Here is a 22,556-nt window from a genome sequence, read left to right on the forward strand (position 1 = left end):
GCAGGTGATACGAGGTGGTGCTGGAGGAAAACGAGCAAAGTAAAGACAGCAAACCTATTTTGGTTCGATTTGATAAAGTCAAATTAAAAGAAGTACCATGACACTCAGAGGATCAACGTGAAACTAAAACATACGCACATTTTGTATGAAGCACATGACTGATAACTGTTGTGTTTTAAGTTTAGTTTCTTATAGCACAGAGTGGATCACAGTGAGGGAAGGACAGGGGGGGAACTGAGTTTAAATGTGAAGTTGATGCTAATATACAGGTTTTGTTTCTAGGTCGTTCTGGGGATGCAGGCTCTGGGTGGAGCCAGGAGCTGAAAAGATCGAACATGATAATTAAACTGATTTTATTATTTAAACACAGGTTTGCAGGCCCGGAGCAAATATACTCGAGAGGAGAATCGCTGAGGTTTCCTGAGAAATGATCTGATGAACCTTTTTCTTTTAATTTTCTAGTTGTGGTTTTGTTTGACACATGAAGATGTGTCAAAAGGGGGAGTTTTAGGTCTAATTTGAAACAATGGATTATATGATCGATGATGCAATTCTACACTGCAATCATCGAGTCCATCCTCACCTCCTCCATCACCGTGTGGTACGCTGGAGCCACTATCAGGGACAAACAGAGACTGCAGCATGTTGTGCGCTCTGCTGAGAAGGTGATTGGCTGCAGACTCCCATCTCTGCAGGACCTGTACGCCTCCAGGACACTGGGGCGTGCAGCTCAGTCACAGCTGACCCTTCTCACCCTGGACACAGTCTGTTTGACCTGCTCCCCTCAGGCAGGAGGCTCCGGTCCATTCGCACCAGAACCTCTCGCCATAAGAACAGTTTCTTCCCCTCTGCTGTTGGACACATGAACAATAACCGTATGACTGTTCCCACCACTACCACGTGACCCTACGCTGTGTTCACTGCATCATTCCATGTTTGGCCCTGATCACCACCTGCACTCATGTATATATCTATCTACTTAGCACTTTTAATCCTTATTTTTATTTTTATTTAAGTGTTATATGACAGTATGTTTGCACTGAAGCACCGCAGCAATTTCCTAATGTTGTAAACCTGCTCAACATTTGGCAATAAAACCGTTTTTGATTCTGATTACTGTCAGCATTTTAATCGCTAGTTTAAAGGCTGCAGCTGTTGCTCTAACATAAATGTAACAGGCCTCAGTGCTGGTTCTAATAGTCTGAGCTGCTTCCAGCTTTATTTGTGAAGAGCACAGCAGCTTACAAAACACGTAGCTAGCTCGTACAGCTGCGACGTTAAACTTTCATGAGCTAAGATGACCTTAAAATAACGGGGCTACGTGTGGTGATGCTAGCGTTAGCCACGTTAGCGCGTTAACTTCACAGGTGGTCAGACTGAGTAAACAGGCACTAAGTCAGAGGTTGGGCTCTCCGTTTCGCTGCAGGATCCCTTCATTCATGCAATTTATGCAGTTTATTAAAGTGCAATTGGAAAAAGGATTTTGAAATGCAGTTTTTAAAAGCATTTCAAAAATCAGTTTATTAAATGGGAATTCAAAAATGAATTTACAAATGCAGAATTTATTCTATAATTCATTACTTAAGCACAGAATTCTTTATTTCGATGCGCGTGGCTCTTGTGGTCCTCCATACAGGAGTGAGAACGTGTTGGCATTTGGGTCCTCCTTCCCCTCATCATAGTCTGCCACGCAGGCCGTGACAGAAAAGCCCACTAAAAGAACGCCCACCAGACCAAAGCAATGGTTTTGACTTGATCAGCATTAACCCCGCCCCCTGACTTTGATGGGTGAAGCTGACAAATAAAATGTATTTATGAACAGCGATGCAGGGCCAGGAGTAGCAACGTGAATTAAATAAATACATCATTAAATAATTCATTAAATGTGTCAGTAAAATAATCAAAATAGAAAACAAACCAATAATTGATTAAATATGTAATTAACTAATTTGAATTGTATATAAACAAATATTGAAAAATTTTAAATGAAATTAATGGATAATTCATTATTAATATATATCTTTAATTGATTATGTAGATTTTTTAAATTAATTACTGAAATAGTTCATTCATTAGTGATGCATTTATTTAATGCAACCATAAAATTATTGCTAGTTTAAGTAAAATCAATTTAAGACATCAATATTAAAGGTTAACTTATGATAATGAATACATGCAACTATAACTGATGACATAAAAATGAGGATTTCTTAAGCTGAAGCCAAAGTGCTGACTCATTTGTCATGTTACTCTCAAATGTTTTCCCTAATAACAAGAACATAATTACACTTTAGCCACAAGAGGGCAGCAGCATTAATATAAGTCACATGTATATAAAGGTACAGTGATTATATTACAGTGATTTTGACAAAAACAAAACAGTTGATGGCAGTGTGTTTTTCCATGACAGAATAATTACGCACACCCCACTTTGCAGTTATTTATTTGTAAAAAATGTTTGGAATCATGTATGATTTCCGTTCCACTTTGTGTTGGTCTTTCACGTGGAATTCCAATAAAACTGATTCATGTTTGTGCTGTAATGTGACAAAATGTGGGAAAGTTCAAGGGGGCCAACACTCGGACCGGCGGCCGCCTCGGGTCTCTGCTCCTCCTGCCTCCCCTTTCCCTCATCCACCTGCTGCCTCTGTGGAAGCTCCGCCATAGCCACCACCAAACAACTGAGTTATTTCTACACATCGACCAGCATCCGGCCAATCCACCACCTTCCATCGTTTATACCGTTACAAAAAAAAAATCATAAAAAAACATCATTGGCCCAGAAAAACGAAAAATCATCATCGGTATGCCCGATGGCCAGTCCAGCTGTGGTCGTGCCATCAGTTAACCCTTCGCTTGCCAGCTGTGACACGCGTGCCCAGGGTTGCCGACCCCTGCTCTAAAGCATCTGATTTGGATTCCTGAGATCAAATATATTTTCCTTTGTGTTTGTTTTCTTCTCATTTGTGGCTTTAATGTAGTGTTACATCCTGTTTGTTTGCTTCCATCTGTATACATGTCCAGATTCACTGTTATGTTTCTATTCTTACATTGCTGTGTGATCACTGTTCCCTCTGCTGACTGATGTGACCTTTTGTATCTCACACTGATACTTGTCATATTTGTATCTGCGCCTAAAAGATAAAAAGTTTTCCATGCTAAAACACAGCTCCACCTCCTGCAGTTCTCCCTCTGAACCACTAGATGTCTCTGTTATCTAAATGAAGACGTGCAGCACAGCAACCACAGCAGCGCTCAGATCACACGTGTCCTGTTATTATGTATAAAAGCATGAAACAGGTGAGACAGGTGGGATCAATATTAATGTTGTGGAAATATATGAAAAAGCAACAGAAGAGTGAAAACATTTCGTGTTTCTAGAAAGATCTTTCAGCTCATAGCTGCTCACAGACTGTATTTACAAGTGACAAACTGCAACTCTACAGTACATCTACAGTATATATCAAATATATTCTGTATTCAAATCTATTGAGTGATGTTTGAAAGTCTTTCCAGGTGAGTTTGATCCAGGAGGGTCTGAAGCCAGAGTCAGACAGAGACTGTGCAGAGACTGTAGAAGGACAGAGCAGCAGCAGAGCAGTCCAGATACACTGATGATCCTCTGTCAGATCCAGAGGGACACACAGGGATGATGCTGGACTCTACATTGTGTCTGACAGTGGAGCTGTTCTCAGAGCAGTTCACTCTGCAGCACTGACAGTCATCTGCACTTCTTCTCATTCCTCTGTCAGTCACTGCTGGATGAAGCTCTCCTCTCCACCTCCCAGTAACATGGCCCAGTCAGAGCGTCTCTACACACAAGCTGCTGCTGCTTCAACCTCTCTGGATCATCAGGACACAGCTCCTCCTCTCTCAGCACACACACCGTCCTGTTTACCATCATGGCCTCCACCTGCAGAGAGAAGAAGGAAGAGCAGAGGAGATAAACGAGTGTTTCCAGAGACTCTTCATCAGCTGTCAGTCAGTGATGCAGCACATCCAGTATAAAGAGCAGCAGGGACTTCAGTGCTGGGACTGTACTAGGACTCATTGTTGCTTCACTTTTTCTAATCTTTGGATTTTTATTGAAGTTGATGAAAATGTTTTTCCCTCCTAGTTTGAGTTTGGACTTTCATTCATTAGAAGAACCTTGGTGTGTCCACTCTGAGCTCTGTAGGAACCCCAACAACAAGCCCAACAATCCAGATGGACGGTTCCAGCTGTTAACTGGAGGAATTCCATCCAAACATCTGCTCTCACTAAATTCTTCCTCACCTACAGACTGTGTTCTTCACTGCTTTAAACTTGGAAATGAATGCAGTCATTGGTCTGCGTGCTGCTTTGTTCAGAGAGCTGATTGGCTGTTGACAGCGTTTGATCAGAGCGTGTCAGCCGTTACTATGGTGACCATAAAGGTCAGAAACAGGAAGTGTTTGTGTCCAATCCTGAAGCCTGTCACCGTTCTCCTCTCACAGCTTCACTGAGAAGCTGCAGCTTTACAGGAAACACTGGATCTTTGTTTCATACTGACTGTGTTTAGTACAATACTGCTGACAGCACCACCCACTCACTCCATCACTCTACTTACAGCAGAGTCTTCAGTCTGTAGTCTGGACTCTGCTGAAGATCAGACAGCTGCTTCACATCTGGATCCTTCAGGTTGTTTCCTCTCAGGTCCAGCTGTCTCAGATGGGAGGGGTTGGACTTCAGTGCTGCTGCCAGATAATCACAGCTGATCTTTGACAAACCACAGCTCATCAATCTGTATAAAGAATGAAAGATGTAAGTTTATTAGACAAAGTGCTTGAAATCATTCAGTGTTTCATCATCTGTTCAGAGCTGAAGAAGGTTCAGAATGTAGAAGTTTAGAAAATGGAAACTCCAAACAGCTGAAGCCAACAGGAAGCAGCTTCAAACAGGAAACTGTGCAGAGTTTCAGACTATATGTCCTGATGCAGCCAGTTGGATTTTGGAGATTTGAATCTTTGTTCTGTGACTAAGTCCTTGAATCATTTCTTCCAGTTGGTCCAACAAGACAGACTAAGTGTTGGACATGTGTTGTGGCTCCATTAGGGGAGCTTCTAAATGTGATGTGATGGCCCCTCTGGGTCTGTCAGGTCACAGGACTGAAGAGAGCTCAAACTGGGCACACAGTTGTTCCAGTCTGGACCAAAGACTCTATACTGGGACTGAGGGACTGCTTTGACTGCACCCACTGGGACTTTTTAAAGGCTCATGTTCTCACTTAGATCATCGATTTCTACTTACATCTCTTTCTGGGAAAAATGGGGATTACTTTGGAAACAGGAAGTATTTTCCCCAATAAGCAGCCCTGGATTAGTAAATCACTCCAACATGTTCTCAGGCAGAAGAAGCTGTCTTGTTATGAGGGAGAGAAGAAAAAGATTGAGGCACAGAAACTTGTTGAAAGAGAGATAAAGCAGCTAAAATCAGGTGTAAAAGTAAAGCAGAGGATGAGCTGAATAAAGGACACTCAAGGCTGGCTTGGAAAGGAATGAAGTCCATGGTGGGGATGCAGAACAAGGAGCAAAGATGAATGTGATGCTGAATCAGCAGAAGACTTGGACTCATTGGATTCCAGCTTTGATATCATTGATTTCAATGAAGAGCTTTGTGATTGTAGCAAAGGGCTGGTAGCTCTGAGAGTCCCACTGATGAGGTGTTTGTGTGGAAATCTCTTAGTGGGACCAAAGAGAGAAAAAGCCCTGGTCCTGATGCTGTGGGAGGGAAATGATTGAAGTGTGCTGTGAGGAACTGACTGGGAGATTTTCACACATTTTCCAGTCCTCCTTGGAACAACAGGAAGTTCCCAGCACATGGAAACAAAGGTTAAGTGTCCTATGGCACTCAGTGATGATGGTGCTGTGGCCCCACCACCTCCACCTCTTTGTAAAGGAACTAACTGTAATCTGAAGCTTCAAGTGGAACTAAGACTTCCTCCACTAGGTGGCAGTGTCTGATGAGAAAGTGTTAGTGGAGCTGGCCTGGAGTCAGAAACAGGAAGATGCAGGATTTGGGCTGAAATGGGGAAAAGTGGTTGGCACTAGTGCCTTAAAGCAAGAAGGTTGTAGGTTGAAGCTTGTTGGCCTTTCTGTGGAGGTTGGATGTTCTCCCACAGTCCAATGAAATGCTGCTTAGGTTCATTGGTGCTTCTAAATTGGCTGTAGGTGTGGATGTGAGAGAGTGCTTCTCTGTCTCTCTCTGTTGGCCCTGTGATGGACTGCTCACCTGTGCAGGTGGACCACGCCTCTTGCCCTATGACAGCTAGGGCACAGGCTGCAGCCCTGTGAGCCTAAGCTGAATAAACAGTTAGCAAAAATGATCCATAGATGGCCTGAAATCCCCCAGTTAGCAGTTTGGTAGATAGCTATGACATGCTAATCCCATCCAGCAGCTGTATTCTACCTGTAAGCTGATCCCTGCTGAGCCAAAGCACTTTTTCATATACAAATTACAACCTTTAATAGAAACCTATTGGTCAGCATCTTATTAGCCTGCTGTTAGCTTCATTCCACAGAAAACTGAGAGAAACTAACAGAGTTGATAAAGAATAAAGAGAAATGTGCTGATTTAAAGCCTTTGAAGTGCTTCAGATGATCTCTGTCCACTTCTGTCCACTCATTCATTCATGTAAGCTTTCTAATGCAGCTTTGATCTTCACAGTCTGCTTCATGAAACTCATTCTAACCCTGAATGTCAGAGTGTTCCTCCTTCTCTTTCCCATCATTCATGCTGGCAGTGGAGGAGATTTGGATGTTGGACTGTGTTTTGGATGATGTGTGTATGTTTGTGTTGGACTGCTGTCTGTAAAGCAAACACACATTTTGCTTTGGATTTCAGTGTCAGACAGACTTTAAGGTGGAATGAAGAGTTGGAGAGTTTCACAGTGAATTATCCAGTGGAGGATTTTTCTTCTTCTTTGAAGGTTTGAAATGTGAACATTGTTCTGCTGCAGTCAATGGACTAAACCAGAGAAGAAGAAAACAGACTTTACCATGAAGATCCTCAGTGTGGATCAGTATAATATCAGCCTGATGTCTGCAGTTTAGTGTCAGCACAACTTTCACATCATATTCATCTCAGCACAACTAAAACATGCTGACTGACCTCAGAGTTTCAAGTCCACATCCTGGACTCTCCAGGAAACCACACAGATGCTTCACTCCTGAATCCTGCAGCTTGTTGTTCCAGCTCAGCTCCAGCTGTCTCAGATGGGAGGGGTTGGACTTCAGTGCTGCTGCCAGATAATCACAGCTGATCTCTGACAAACCACAGCCCCTCAATCTGTATAAAGAATGAAAGATGTAAGTTTATTAGACAAAGTGTGAGCTTGAAATCATTCAGTGTTTCATCATCTGTTCAGAGCTGAAGAAGGTTCAGAATGTAGAAGTTTAGAAAATGGAAACTCCAAACAGCTGACAGAGTTCATACGCCTTTGTCAGGGTCAAATTCAAGCAAGACCATGTGAAAATTAAAACACATCATCCTAGGTGAACTTAAACACCTTTGTTCCCCTTTTGTTAAGACATAGAAAAGTACACCACACAAAAATACTGCAAAAGGAAATGGTCGCCTTATATACATAGTGTATAAACTCAAAATGCACATTTCACTTCAAATTAAGATTAAGGCTTTGAACAGATCACATAGTTCAGTTCAACATATAAGACTTTAAGAATGCACAAGCATCTACTTAAAATCTATTTAATTTATCATCCATGATATTATTTTGTACAATTCCAATGTATTTCTTCATCTCCCTTAAATAAACAGGCAGTCTTAAAGTATGAAATATTCATATACAAACACATATAAATGTGTGTACTGTCTCAGTGGCTGATAGTACCCCACAGGCCTCAGTGTGAGCTTGAAGACATTTATAATGTTTAAGTAGTTTAATGTGCAGGTGCTGACGATAAACACATTTTGAATGAAAGCCGGGGAACTTTGGTAGCACAGAAACAAGTGGCTATTCTTTGTGACTATATGGATCACTCACAATACCATTATTTCACACAAAGGCACCAAATTAATACTCAAAAAAGCTGCAGCAATACACACAAATATAAACAGTACTTGGTGACAACTTTGCTTTTAGCCTTTAACCCTTCTTGACTACTTTTGATGTGGCCTCTATATTTTACCTTTAAAAACAGTTTATCTTGCCAATCTGTTATTTTCTCATTTTGACCAACTGTATCAGCACAATTTATCTAAATTCAGACAAAATTTAAAATACAAGTAGAAAGTGATATTTTGACTGTAAAAACCACACACATGTTTAACGAATCATCTTCATAACTTGAAATGCAAATAGAGATTGTACATTTTTAAAAATACGCACACGTTTTGCAAACAACAAAGTTATATGGTACTATTTACCAAAAAATGCAGCCAAGGCTCAGACGTTTTTCATATAATCATTTCAAACTATTTACAGAACAATCAGGTGTCAAACAATAGTTTGTGTCACTCTAACACATATGAGAACAGCACAGGGATAAACCTGCAGGTCTGACAGCAGGTGTGTCACTCAGCGTTTACACTGCAATCTGCCTTTGTTGGCTTTAAGGCAGCAACTGTGACGATCACTAGTAGAACTGACACACAAAACAAAACAACAGCTACACACTAAATACACAAGACAACAAACTAACTTGAGACCAAACACGGTAAACGTCACAAATCTCTCACGTATCAAAACTCTCTCTCTCTTTCGCTCACTCGCTCTCTCTTGCCGGTCACTCCTAAAACTTCCCCCTTTTGCTAAACAACCAAATGTCATGTTTCCATATCATTTTTGATTGGTCGACATGGTACATTTTCCCACCTATAGGGCTTTGGAGCGTGATGTCACGGGAGATGGGCCATGCCCCCTTCCGCCATGACAGTAGGCCAGCCAAAGGATACCATTTCAGCTATGGATCGTACGTGTTGTGTTGTCAGTTGCAACGTTAGATCACACGATCGTGAAGGCAAGAAGCTGGATAACGGGCTCTCTTTTCATCGTTTTCCGTCCTGGAGGCAACGTGAGGGATCCCATGTATCCGATATTACTAAACAAAGACGTCAGGCTTGGATTGCAGCGGTGAGACGAGCGGATATCGAGTTCTCTGCAATCCCCAGCTTTTTGTTGGTTTGCTCACGGCATTTTCTTTCCGGTGAGTTCTAAATTAATTCATATCACTCTTGAAAGGCTTTTAGTGTTATTTTCAACGTGCTGCGATCATAGATAATGAGATAAAACATGCTAATGTGTGATGCTGCAGAACCACATCATGTCGACTGAGTAGCTTATGATTTGGCATTATTGCAGGCAAACCAGCATATGAAATGGATGTAACAAATCCAGACTGGGAACCAACACTGCACATGGGGCATGACGACATACCTGTATCAGACTCGGACCGGCACTCAAGGCGTACGCAACGGAAGCGAAAAAGAGCACCCATCGGAGGTAAACAACCCCCCCCCCTCTAAAAACATACTAAATTGCTATCACTGTACACTAATCCGCACATAACTTCCAGATGAATCACACACCTGTCATTGGAATATTGGTGTACATTTACCTTATGTCTAATTTTATCTTACAGGCTTTCGTTATGCAGCTGCAGAGTCTGAAGGTGTGCCCCGTGCAGAAGTGATTGATGAAGATCTGACAGAAGACCAACAGCAAAATCACAATGTCATGGAGGCAGTGGACAGCAGTTGTGTTGGACAAGTGGAGGTTGAGGTACCAGCTGCAAATGTGGATATACTGAAGAAATGTAAACCTTTTAAAATGATGACAGATTACAAACTCTCAGCTGTGTCTGTAATCAAACCTCTGTAACTTTGCTTCACTTCAGCAGCATCAGCTCATGTTCACATGTTGATTCATGGTTTGCTTCAGTTTTTGATGGACTGCAGAATATTTTGAAGGTTATCTGCTATAAAAAGCCAGAACAGGAAAATCTGCTTCATGTGTTTCTGTTTGATCCTCAGTGACTTTGACACAAAGGCCTCTGCTGTGATGATCACACCTCTGATCAAGTCTCACAGTGTCAGCTTTGTTTTTATACATATGGATATGTGCTGATAAATGATCAGAGTTATAATATTTCCCACTGTCTGCTGTGTGCCGTGACCTTTGACCTGCTAAAGACAGTCAGCTGTGGATTATTCATTGTTGTGTCTGATACTTAGAACTGTGAGGAAGAACACTACACAGTTAATCAGGGTCCCCTCTCTCTGAATCAGGAAAGCTGGGCAGGCCGCGTGTGGGCTGCGGGCCATACGTTGAGTCTCACTGTTTGAAATGTGAACATTGTTCTGCTGCAGTCAATGGACTAAACCAGAGAAGAAGAAAACAGACTTTACCATGAAGATCCTCAGTGTGGATCAGTATAATATCAGCCTGATGTCTGCAGTTTAGTGTCAGCACAACTTTCACATCATATTCATCTCAGCACAACTAAAACATGCTGACTGACCTCAGAGTTTCAAGTCCACATCCTGGACTCTCCAGGAAACCACACAGATGCTTCACTCCTGAATCCTGCAGCTTGTAGTTGTTACTCAGGTCCAGCTGTCTCAGATGGGAGGGGTTGGACTTCAGTGCTGCTGCCAGATAATCACAGCTGATCTCTGACAAACCACAGTCCATCAATCTGTATAAAGAATGAAAGATGTAAGTTTATTAGACAAAGTGTGAGCTTGAAATCATTCAGTGTTTCATCATCTGTTCAGAGCTGAAGAAGGTTCAGAATGTAGAAGTTTAGAAAATGGAAACTCCAAACAGCTGAAGCAAACAGGAAGCAGCTTCAAACAAACACAACAAGAGAAAAAACTCTGAATGTTTCACATTAAAGTCGTACATTTATCATAAAAACAGGACAAAGACTTGAAAAAGTCGTGTTTTTCCTTCCAGGAACCACAAGGCTTCACTTTTAAAGGTGAAGTGTGAAAGAAATGGACATATTTGAAGTCCAACACCTTTTTCCAGTCACATTATTAAAGCAGACAAACTACAAGCTCATTTTCATTCCAACAAGTCATCTTCTGACCTGGACTAACAACACTGGTCTCTATGTGCAGCTGGCTGTGAGACCAGTGCTCAGGGAGCGTCTACAAAGTGCAACACTGAAAGAACATCACACACTAGCTGTGTCCCAAAACGTCGGCTGCATCCTTCGGAGGACCCGGTATTCGCGGTCTACGTGGGCCGGGTCCTTCAAAGACCGAAAAGGCTGGAAGTGCGAGGCTGTGAAATGGGACGGTCTAGCCTTCAGATTTGCGTCACCGCTGTCTTTGTGGAGTTTAATAAACTCGGCCGTCTGCTCCTTGCTATCTAAAATATAACAGGACACTGGCGTAAATTCTCGACCGTCTCACACTTCTGTTTAATCAGTTTCCTGTTTAACGTTTATTCAGCTGTGTGAAAATCCCGGAGGAACTTTGATCTCAGCCAAACCAATTTACTCCGGAACAAATAAAACACAGAAAAAAGGCAAACAATTACATTTTTAAGTTATCCGAGTGACTTATATATCATGTTTAACCTGAGTAGCGAAAGAGCGGGGTCTGAAAACGATGAAGCCGGGCGTCCGCTGCTCTCGCCGGCTGGAGTGACCATTGAACCCCCCGGCTTGCTAGCGAGCGGGTGGGGAACAGACGTCTCCGAAAACGTCGGCACACTTTTGCAAATATGCGATGTCTTGATAAACCAAGCAGATATTTGAAGTTTACACAGCTACTTTCTCGCCTGAAAATATGTTAAAAGTTTACTTTGTGACCCAGAAAGATTAATAAGAGTAATTTGAAAACTTAGTAGCAGCCGCCATTGTTGGCAGCTGAAATTTGGCTGGGATATGAATTCTGGGATATGGTGGGCCACGAAGGACACACCCGACGAATCCTTCAAATTCGGGGAAATGAAGGACGCATTTGTCGGGCACATTTGAAGGAGTCGACAAATACGGACAGCCTTCATCGCCTGGCTGTGACGTAATCGGCCTTCAAATGCAGCCTCTGGAGGATGCAGCCGACGTTTTGGGACACAGCTACTAATTTGCTTCCATCATCCAACCTGAAGAGGAAACAGAGACGCCTCCCCTTCAAAGTAAAAGCTGCTCCTTTTGGACACAGTATCAAAGAAAGTCTACAGTATAACACAGAAAAGACAGAACAAAGTTTTGGTTGTTTTTAAATTGTGCAGAAATGAAACTACACTAAGCTCAATTATGTGACAGACATTTCATCCCATGTCAGTTTGGCCTCATCCTGGGCCGGATTATCCAGCACACACTCTGACCACAGGTCCATGTTGAGCAGGATGAGCTGCTGGCTAATCTGGAGGCTGTAGCAGCAGCTCACAGTCACAGTGGGTTTCCACTCATGAAAAAGCTCTGGCTGCTTCATTTCTCATCTCATATCAGAGACTTTAATGCTTCACTGAAGCTGTACTGTGATGCTTCCATATTCCAGTGAGGCCTCCATAATGATTTCAGCTGTTCTGTACACACACTGTGTGCCCTGTATGGCTCAAAGTCTCTGCAGCCTGTTTTTATCTGCTATCATCAGATCTTCATCATCCTCATTCACATCCCTCACACACTCTACAGCCTCATCAGCACTGACTTCATCTTCACTGACTGATGGAGCACAACATGAACCTGTGGAGGCTGAAACACTGTCCTGTCAAACATCTCCCCGTCACCACTCCACTTCTGTCAGCCTTTAAATGAACCCTGCTCAAGTCTGTCACTTCTGTTTGGAGCCAAAAGAGCTTAAAGATTGTGTCACTACATTCTTGTCTAGAAAATATTAAAGTGTATTTGGTGACACACAAAAAAGGGTAAAAGTATAGTTTGGGTCCACACATGTCCAAACCCTGGTGTGTAGGCCTACTTAGTATTGAGAAAAGCCCACTAAAAGAACGCCCACCAGACCAAAGCAATGGTGTTGACTTGATCAGCATTAACCCCGCCCCCTGACTTTGATGGGTGAAGCTGACAAATAAAATGTATTTATGAACAGCGATGCAGGGCCAGGAGTAGCAACGTGAATTAAATAAATACATCATTAAATAATTCATTAAATGTGTCAGTAAAATAATTAAAATAGAAAACAAACCAACAAAATATGTAATTAACTAATTTGAATTGTACATAAATACTTAATGAATTATTTTAAATGAAATTAACCGATAATTCATTGTGATTTTGTTTTGTGTTTTGATGAGCTAATAATCAGCTCTCTTTTTCTCATTGTTGTTCTAAGCCGCTTATCCAAAGGTAAGGCACTACCTGTTGAATTATTTCCAAAGTGTGCCAAATTGGACATTACAAATTAAAGTCTACTCACTGAAATTACTGGGGAATGTCTGCTTTGATTTTGATGAGAATCTCATGACAGTACTGAGGATTTAATGCAGTTGGACTGCTAAAAATGATTGAATGCGGTTGGACCGCTAAAGGATTTAATACGGTTGGACCGTGGAAAGCAGTTGGACTGCTGAGTGATTTTAGTATATTAGGGAATTTGGTTATTGTTTGGGGTGGAGCCCGTATTGGTTATAAGGTTGGACCTGCTTCAGTCTTACACTTTTTTGGCTGTTTTACTGTTGTTCCAAAGTATTATAAATTATTCAAGAACGTCAGTTGGACTGATAGGAAGCGCAGTGCTCAGAGGTAACGCTTGCCAATGCCAAGGACGCTTAGGCATTGTCCTCGAAGAGGGATAGTCAGTTGGTCACTGTGGAGCTTGGGGCACTCCAGAATAACTAGGAGTTAGAGTCTCCTTACCGTTTGGAACGGTAGTCTGCGCTTTTTTGGCCAGCAGAAGTTGGACTTCGGGCGTGTAACTTTAACTTAAAACTTCGGGGTAAGCCTTGGCTGTGAAATGCCAAAAATAGAGCTTCAGGCAAAGTTTGGGTTGGTTGACGCTTTTAAATTGAGTTAGGGATTTTAGAGATGAGGCCAGAAACTGTTGGACAGATACTGGTTAATTGATCACAAAAAAGTTGGACTTTATCGGTTGGACCGTTAACTTAAATTTGTCGAAATTGTTTAGGCGCTAAAGCTGACAGATGTGACAGTGGTTGTAAATATAAGACGTCTTTGTAATATAAAATAAGAGATCTCTGTGTGAAAGGAGTCTGAGGCAGTGCTGGAGCTATTTTTAGACTGTGTGTGTGTGAGTGTGAAAATGCAAATTAGTCAGCAGTGAACTGTTTAAACCACAGTTGGTTTTACAAATACTGCTGCAAACATTGTTGAGTGTGTGTTTAAGACGCCATTTATGTTCATTAGAGGGCTATAAATAAAGTTTTGAGTTGCCGTAGTGAATGTATAGTAATTGACTGAGTTTTGATATATAAATATAGTGAGTGCACTGTATATATTTAAGACTAACATATTACTTTTAGGAGTAACCTCTCATCAGCAATAAATGCTGGTGTGTTTTATTTTTTCTATTCTATGTGTGTGCTGTGAGAATTAATAGAGGTTTCAATTGTTTTCTTTGACTTGCTCTTTCTGATTATGAAAGGCATGTCTGAAATACTCTTAGGAAAGCGTGTTGTGAGTATATTCCTCAACTCTTGTCACAGTTTAAGTGTGTGAATGCTGTGAGTAGCAGGTTTTGAGTGATTGGGTGTGATTTGTACAAAATAATAAATAATAATAACACTATGAAAGTTGATAGTAGAGTGAGTGCAGAAGTGGAAGTGTGAGAGAAAAGGCGGTGTGTGTGTGAGACGATCTGACAAACGCAAAGAATTTAGTATATTTAGAAGTGTGTGCGTGAAATAAGGGTGAATTGTTTTAGATCAAGACTTAGTAAAACAAGAGTTTTATTAGCCTGTAAAAAAAACAAAACAGGAGAGATAGAAACAGAAAATATGGTTCTGAGCAGCTGCAAGGTTGACAGGAAATGGTGTGTGTGACAGGAACTTTGCATGCCCATAAAAGGAACTGACTGTGACAAGTGAGCACACAGAGAGAGAAACATACGAGTTAAACTCCAGGCAGATGAAGCAAATGGAGGTTTTAAGAAAAGAAATGAAAAGGATATTAATTGTATGCTTTAGTGTGTCAATACAGGTGGACTTCTTTCAACCTAGAATCTTGAGTACAAAATCATTGATTAACAGAATTGGGAGGAAAACAGGCCAGATTTTGGCTTAAAATTTTACAGCTTGACCTCCCACTTGTCCCGATCCTGAGAAGAAGCTCATAGGACAGTTAATCTCCTGATGAAGACCGACAGAACATCGTGGACTTCAAGAATTAACAGCAGGCAAAAGACAGTGCAACTGAAACTACACTGACGATACCAGCAGCAGCATGGAAGAAAAGCACGTGATGGAAAATGCACGGTGAACTGCAGGCTGGTAAGAACAGTGTGACATAACTGTTTAAAGACACTGAATGGGATATTTTGCCAGGCTGGGATTTAATCTAAAAGGAAAATACTGAAAAGAGCAACGGAAACAGAGAAGAAACAGAGAAGAAACAGACTGTGTTTGCTGGGGATCACAAGACAACAAAGGACACTAAGAGAAGGGCACAGAGGCCAGTGGGAAGGTGAAGCCCAGACGAGTTCGACTGCGAGAATAGAGGGTACAATTGGGTTGAAATTGAAGCCGGAACTCAGGATGGTTTAGGGATGTCCACGTCACAAACAAAGAGGTAAACAAAAAGAAGGTAAAATAAAGAGAGAAAATAACTGACAATTACATTAATGAATAGAAGACACACATACAGATATTACATAGATTTATTTTTAGGATAAAGGGGAGAGCTTATACGTAGAAATGACTTTTTATACATATTGCATTTTGTGCCTTTAAGGGAGTTGTGGCTCAATTCGTCTCTTGTGGGTCACGAGCCTTTGGCTAGCGCTATGATTAGCCAATCTACTGTGAGGATGATATGAGTTATTGAAGGATTGCACACGCTTACAGACACAGAGTCCATAAACACACATGACAGTATTGATTCCAGGCAAAAGGCCTCAAATTAATTTAGCGTTTAACTGAACTTGAGCTGGCCCTGTAACAAGTGACAGAAAAGAGGAACTGAATAGGAGTTTCTTGCTTTAGAGAAGGACCAAAGGAAGGAAAGCATATATTTTGGTTAAGTCTGATAAACTAGAATGAGAAGGTATTGTTACATCAAAGGAGCAAGATGAAATAAAAAGGCTGTACCAAAAACAGGTTATAACATAGGAAATGTGAGTTTTAAAATGAAGTTAGTGTTAACACACAGGAGTTGTTTCAAGGCAGCGTTTAGCTGTGATAAAATGTATGCAGGAGTAATTGCTTATATGTTTAAACTTAATTGATTAAAGTGGTTGTTTTTTGGATCTTTTAGTAGAATAGGCGCTTATAATGATTTTCTTGTGAAAGGAGATTCTAGGTCAGAGTGGAGGCCTTGCAGCAGCGAGAGTTCTGTGTACAGGATGTTGATGATTAGATAAGGCAAGCGACAGGAAACGCATGCAGGGACGTGAAAGCAGCGTTTTAAGAGTTTTAAAATGATGAGTAATGTTGAAGAATATATATAAATACAAGTCAATAAGTCAAGAAGATAATTAGGATCAGGCTTTTGATTAAAGAGTCCCAAAGATGATAAGTTAGGGAGGTGCAGGAAAAGGTGTTTGGTTTGCTTTACAGAAGATCTCGGCGACCACAGGGGGGTGAGGATCCTGGAGGCCCGAGGCATGATGGACCACAAGAGAGGGACGCAGAAAAAACCTAATCTTATGCATGGAGTGTTCTCGAGGGGGAGCTGGTGTTTATTACTGGACCACTTAGATGACATGAGGTTGTCTGATTTGCTGAGCCAGAGGACAGCTAGAGAGGGTCAGAGCGGGAGTGGTGACCCCGATGTCCATGATGCCATGGATGGACATGGAAGCAGCTGAGTGGGCCGAGGAGTGACCCAACACAATGTATTGCGACCTCTGGTGTTCCAGAGGTCGAGAGAGGGAGTATTGAGATTGGAGAGATATTTTGCTGCTATTGTTAATAATCATCATCATTACCATTGCATTAATAATATAATCTACAGAATTGATATTGCATTCAGATGTTTAAACAGTGTGTGTCTTTCAGAAAGACTAAGTTGCAGGCTGACAGGAAGTTGCAGGTTTGAAGAGTGTGCCTTTTGCAGAACTGAAACCGAAAGCAGAGTCTAAGTGCAGGTTATTTTGAGGAGCCTTTAAGGACGAGGCACACACTTAGTTAAAGAGAATCATTTATAGGTGGAAGTTTAATCATGTTTTGCTCGGGGTTGCAAAAGAGCAGTTTGTCGCAGAACTGCTGCTGATGTGTCACGATGATAAGCGAGCATCCGGCAGTGACAGGAAGTACCTGCCATGAAGATAGGAGATAATGTTCTTTTAAACTGTGTTAAAAGTCATTGTGGTTTTGATTTGACGTATGCATATATTCTGTTTGTGACGTATGAGGGGGCGTCATTAAATTCAAGCCCTGATGGTATAAAATATCTGTTTATGCTTTGATTAAGTCGGAGATCAGCCCGGTCTGCGAACGGAGCTGGTCTTCCCACGCGTGTATTTCATTAAAATCAATTGTTTGACCAAGTTCTGGACCATGGTTGTTTGTACTCTCCTTCCCCAATATTTGAACCTTAACATTAGTTTACTCAAAATAATTTTAAGACATCAATATTAAAGGTTAAGTTATGATAATGAATACATGCAACTATAACTGATGACATAAGAATTTGGATTTTTAAGCTAAAGCGAAGGTGCTGACTCACTTGGCATGTTACTCTCAAATCCTCCCTAATAACAAGAACATAATTACACTTTAGCCACAAGAGGGCAGCAGCATTAATACAAGTCACGTGTATATAAAGGTACAGTGATTATATTACAGTGATTTTGACAAAAACAAAACAGAAGTTGATGGCAGTGTGTTTTTCCATAACATACCAACCAAATTAAATAATAAAAACTTTATAACTTACAGAACTTTTTTAGAGACTTTGACCACTGGCAGCAGCCTCAGAAGAGCCTCCTCTGAAGCAAAGTATTTCTTCAGGTCAAACACGTCCAGATCTTTTTCTGATGACAGTAAGATGAAGACCAGAGCTGACCACTGAGCAGGAGACAGTTTATCTGTGGAGAGACGTCCTGAACTCAGGGACTGTTGGATCTCCTCCAGTAGAGAACGATCATTCAGTTCATTCAGACAGTGAAACAGATTGATGCTTTTCTCTGCAGACAGATTCTCACTGAGCTTCTTCTTGATGTACTGAACTGCTTCTTGATTGCTCTTTGAGCTACTTCCTGTTTGTGTCATCAGGCCTTGCAAACGAGTTTGATTAGTCTTCAGACCCAAGAGAAAACGAAGGAACAAGTCCAGGTGTCCATTGGGGCTCTGTAAGGCCTTGTCCACAGCACACTGGTAGAAGTATTTCTCTGAAGATTTTCTTGTTTGAAACACCTTCCAAGTTGTTTCTTGCTCTTCCAGCAGATTGAGTCCAGAGTTGATGAAGGTCAGGTGGACATGAAGAGCAGCCAGAAACTCCTGAACACTGAGATGAACAAAGCAGAACACCTTGTTCTGGTACAGTTGTTTCTCCTCTTTAAAGATCTGTGTGAACACTCCTGAGTACACTGAGGCTGCTCTGATATCGATGCCACACTCTGTCAGGTCTGGTTCATAGAAGATCAGGTTTCCTTTCTGCAGCTGATCAAAAGCCAGTTTTCCCAGTGACTCAATCATCTTCCTGCTCTCTGAACTCCAGTGTGGATCTGTCTCAGCTCCTCCATCATATTTGATCCTCTTGACTTTGGCCTGAACCACCAGGAAGTGGATGTACATCTCAGTCAGGGTCTTGGGCAGCTGTCCTCCCTCTCTGGTTTCCAGCACATCCTCCAGAACTGTAGCAGTGATCCAGCAGAAGACTGGGATGTGACACATGATGTGGAGGCTTCGAGCTTTCTTGATGTGGGAGATGATCCTGCTGGCCTGCTCCTCATCTCTGAATCTCTTCCTGAAGTACTCCTCCTTCTGTGGGTCAGTGAACCCTCTGACCTCTGTCACCATGTCGACACACTGAGGAGGGATCTGATTGGCTGCTGCAGGTCGTGTTGTTATCCAAAGGCGAGCAGAAGGGAGCAGGTTCCCTCTGATGAGGTTTGTCAGCAGCTCATCCAATGAGGTGGACTTTCTGGTTTCAGTCAGGATTTTAGTTTTGTTGAAGTCTAAATTAAGTCGACACTCATCCAGACCATCAAGTATGAACACAACCTGGAAGTCTTCAAGCCTGCAGATTCCTGATTCGTTAGTTTGATTAAAGAAGTGATGAACAAGTTCCACCAAGCTGAACTTTTCCTCTTTCAGCACATTCAGCTCTCTGAAAGTGAATGGAAATATGAACTGGATGTCCTGGTTGGCTTTGTCTTCAGCCCAGTCCAGGCTGTATTTCTGTGTTAAGACTGTTTTCCCAATGCCAGCCACTCCCTTTGTCAGCACTGTTCTGATTGGTTCGTCTCTTCCTGGTGAGGCTTTAAAGATGTCTTCTTGTCTGATTGTTGTTTCTGGTCTGTCTGGTTTCCTGGATGCTGTTTCAATCTGTCTGACCTCATGTTTCTCATTGACCTCTGCAGTCCCTCCCTCTGTGATGTAGAGCTCTGTGTAGATCTGATTCAGGAGGGTTGGGCTTCCTGCTTTAGCGATGCCCTCAAACACACACTGGAACTTCTTCTTCAGTTGGGCTTTAAGTTCTCGTTTACAGAGTGGAGCAAATATTTCTGAAGGTAAGAAATTCAGAAAAAAATATTATATAATAAATATCATAGCCTTTCAGTACCCTGAAAGGATGAATGTCTATTGGTCCATTTCTTGAGCTATTAGGAAAGATCAATATTCAGTCTTTAGAGAAATTCTCTTACTGCTCTGCAGATGGTCAGCCATCTCATGCTGCTTAAGTCTCCTCAAGAAGTGGAGTGTGATCTTCAGAAATGCTTCTCTGCAGCTCTTTCTTTCATCTTCATCCTCTCCTTCAAACATCTCCTCATCCTCCATCTGGCTCTTTAAAGTTTCTGGGTGATCTGGACTCAGAAGCTTCTGGATCTTCTTCAGCTCGTTCTTCACAAACATGGTGATGTTGTCCTCCAGCCGCTGGAAAAGAAGACTATATGAATTACCCAGTGGTAAATGGACTGGTTCTTATATAGCTCTCTTTGATACTCTGTGCACACAAAGCATTTTATACAACATGCCTCATTCAACCAAGCACATTGTTCTATGCTTAAATACTTTCTTTCACACTCTGATGGATGCATCAGAGGGCAGCTTGGGTTTAGTACGTTACCCAGTACATTTGCCAGCCAGGGTTTGATTCACAAACCTTCTGACTAGTAGCTGACCTGCTCCCCTGCTGAGCTACAGTCACCCCAATCTGACTGACATCATGGAGCCCAAACTCTGATTTATGTTGGACACACTGACAATCCTCTGGTCCACAAAGTGCAGCATAGAGGTGACTGAAAAGAACAAATGTAAACGTAGTACTACAAACCATAACCACAGAGTCCAGGTGTGTTTGATGTTGCTGTGCAGACTGACCAGTGGAAACCTCTGCTCTCTGCTGGTCCACTCTGTGGAGGAGTAATGTATAATTAGCTCATGTTATGTCTGTCCACACACAGACACAAGCTAAAGGTCCATGAAGTGATGTTTGGATGGGTTCAGTCAATCAGATGACTGTCATGGTGGAGCTTTGCTAGTCCTGCTGATCCCACTGAGAATTAACAACTCAGTTTCCAGATGTCTGTAGTTTTCTGCTCAGTTTCTTTAGTCCCAACAGCTCTTACCATCTCCTGCATAAAGCTTTCCCTCCATGCTCAGATGCCCTGGAACAAGGTGCTCTCTTTATATCAGTGACTGGTTTAAAGGGACAACTTGCAGTGCTCGCCAAACTTTGTGTCAGCAAAAGTAGTTCTAATGTTTCTTACATTTATTACATTTTTACATTTTTACACACACAAATCAATGAACGCAAAAACATGAACTTTCCAGATATTTTGTTTCACAATGTTACAAAACTCAGTTCAAAACTACACAGTCTGATTTACAAGTACAAAATATTTATGACCACAGTTTGAGCCGATGTATGTCCCGAGTCTGTGGACTCAGTGGTTTTGTTTTGATTGTTATTGTCTTTTGTTACAATTTCATTCTGATTAAGATTTTCTAGTTCTGAGGTTTTGGTTTCTGTGTTCCCTCTGTACTGTGTTAGTATTGTGTCTCTGTGTTCACTTCCTGTTTTATTTTGACAGTGCCATGTCCTATGTTAGTGTGTCTACTTTTGCTTCCCCTTGTCTGGTTATGTCCAATTAATCCTGCTGTGTCTCCCTTTTCTCATTCCCTGATGGCTCTTTTGTGTATATGAGCCCTTTGTTTTCTCCTGCTTGTTGCTGGTTCGTCTGTGTTGTCTCCCCGTGTCTCCGTTTAAGGTTTCAGGTTAGTTTTTTAGTTTTTCAGTAGAGGTTATCTTAGCTTCTGCACAGGCCATCTCCACTGCACTTCACCGTTTCAATAAAGCTCACTCACTTCACAGCAGTGTCTGCATCTTGGGTCCTTTATTAAATTCAACATGGCTCGCCCCGCTAGCCGTGACATAAGATGTGAAAACAATATCCAAAAAACACGAGGGACAAACAGGGAATAGTTTTAAGGTGCAGGGCCAACAAACTGAGTCTAGCCATGAACTCAGAGTTGATTGAATTAGCATTTTGAATTGGCTGATCTGAGCAATCAAGTCTATGTTCACTTTGAGTTAAGATTATACGTGATTGATGGAAAAGAAAAAAGCCATCATCAGCAACTGATTCTGATTTAGCAGGTTTTCAAATCTAAACGGTACCCATCCCTAGCTGGCTGTAGTTAAACCTTTACTTAAAAAGCATCCCTAGACCCAGCTGTCTTAGCTAATTATAGGCCGATCTCCAACCTGACAATCCTTGAAAGAGTAGTTGGGGGGCGACAATCAGAGGGGCAGTGTGATGATCTTAGGTTACGAACTACCGCAGTCAAGTCATTAAGGGAGACGGGATCAAACTGCTCTAAGACAGCTGAGCACACAGGAGAAAGACTCGGATCTGAGGCAGCAGTCGGCGAGACAAGAGCCCTAATAGATAGAAGCTTGTTGTTAAAAAATGCTAAAAAGAGTGACGCTGAAAAACTAGTTCATGCATTTATTACTTCCAGACTGGACGACTGTAATTCATTATTATCAGGATGTCCTAAAAACTCAGTGAAAAGCCTTCAGCTGATCCAAAATGCTGCAGCAAGAGTCCTGACAGGGACTAGAAAGAGAGAGCAGATTTCTCCTGTTTTGGCTTCCCTTCATTGGCTTCCTGTTAAATCCAGAATTCAAAATCCTGCTCCTCACATACAAGGTCTTAAATAATCAGGCCCCATCTTATCTTAATGCTGCACCACAACACCTGATCTCTGGTTTCCTCACCTCTTCAATCCCACTTTAATACTTGACTAAACTCATTTTCCT

General features: G+C 41.8%; 1 protein-coding gene across 1 annotated transcript; it reads right to left on the reverse strand.

The window, feature by feature from the left end:
- Window positions 1–10,477: 10,477 nt before the first annotated feature.
- Window positions 10,478–21,019, reverse strand: LOC146634660 (protein NLRC3-like). Its single transcript, XM_085379143.1, has 4 exons — window positions 20,565–21,019; window positions 19,936–20,164; window positions 18,003–19,794; window positions 10,478–10,673 (listed from the first exon to the last, which is right to left on the reverse strand). The coding sequence occupies exons 1-4, from the start codon at window positions 20,565–20,567 to the stop codon at window positions 10,478–10,480; spliced, it is 2,220 nt and encodes a 739-aa protein (XP_085235269.1). The 5' UTR covers window positions 20,568–21,019.
- Window positions 21,020–22,556: the final 1,537 nt, after the last annotated feature.

Source organism: Diplotaxodon limnothrissa, linkage group LG3 (assembly GCF_057381915.1).
Source record: "Diplotaxodon limnothrissa isolate DT_005_m linkage group LG3, D_limnothrissa_male_GT1.1, whole genome shotgun sequence".
In the NCBI taxonomy this organism is placed as follows: Eukaryota; Metazoa; Chordata; class Actinopteri; order Cichliformes; family Cichlidae; genus Diplotaxodon; species Diplotaxodon limnothrissa.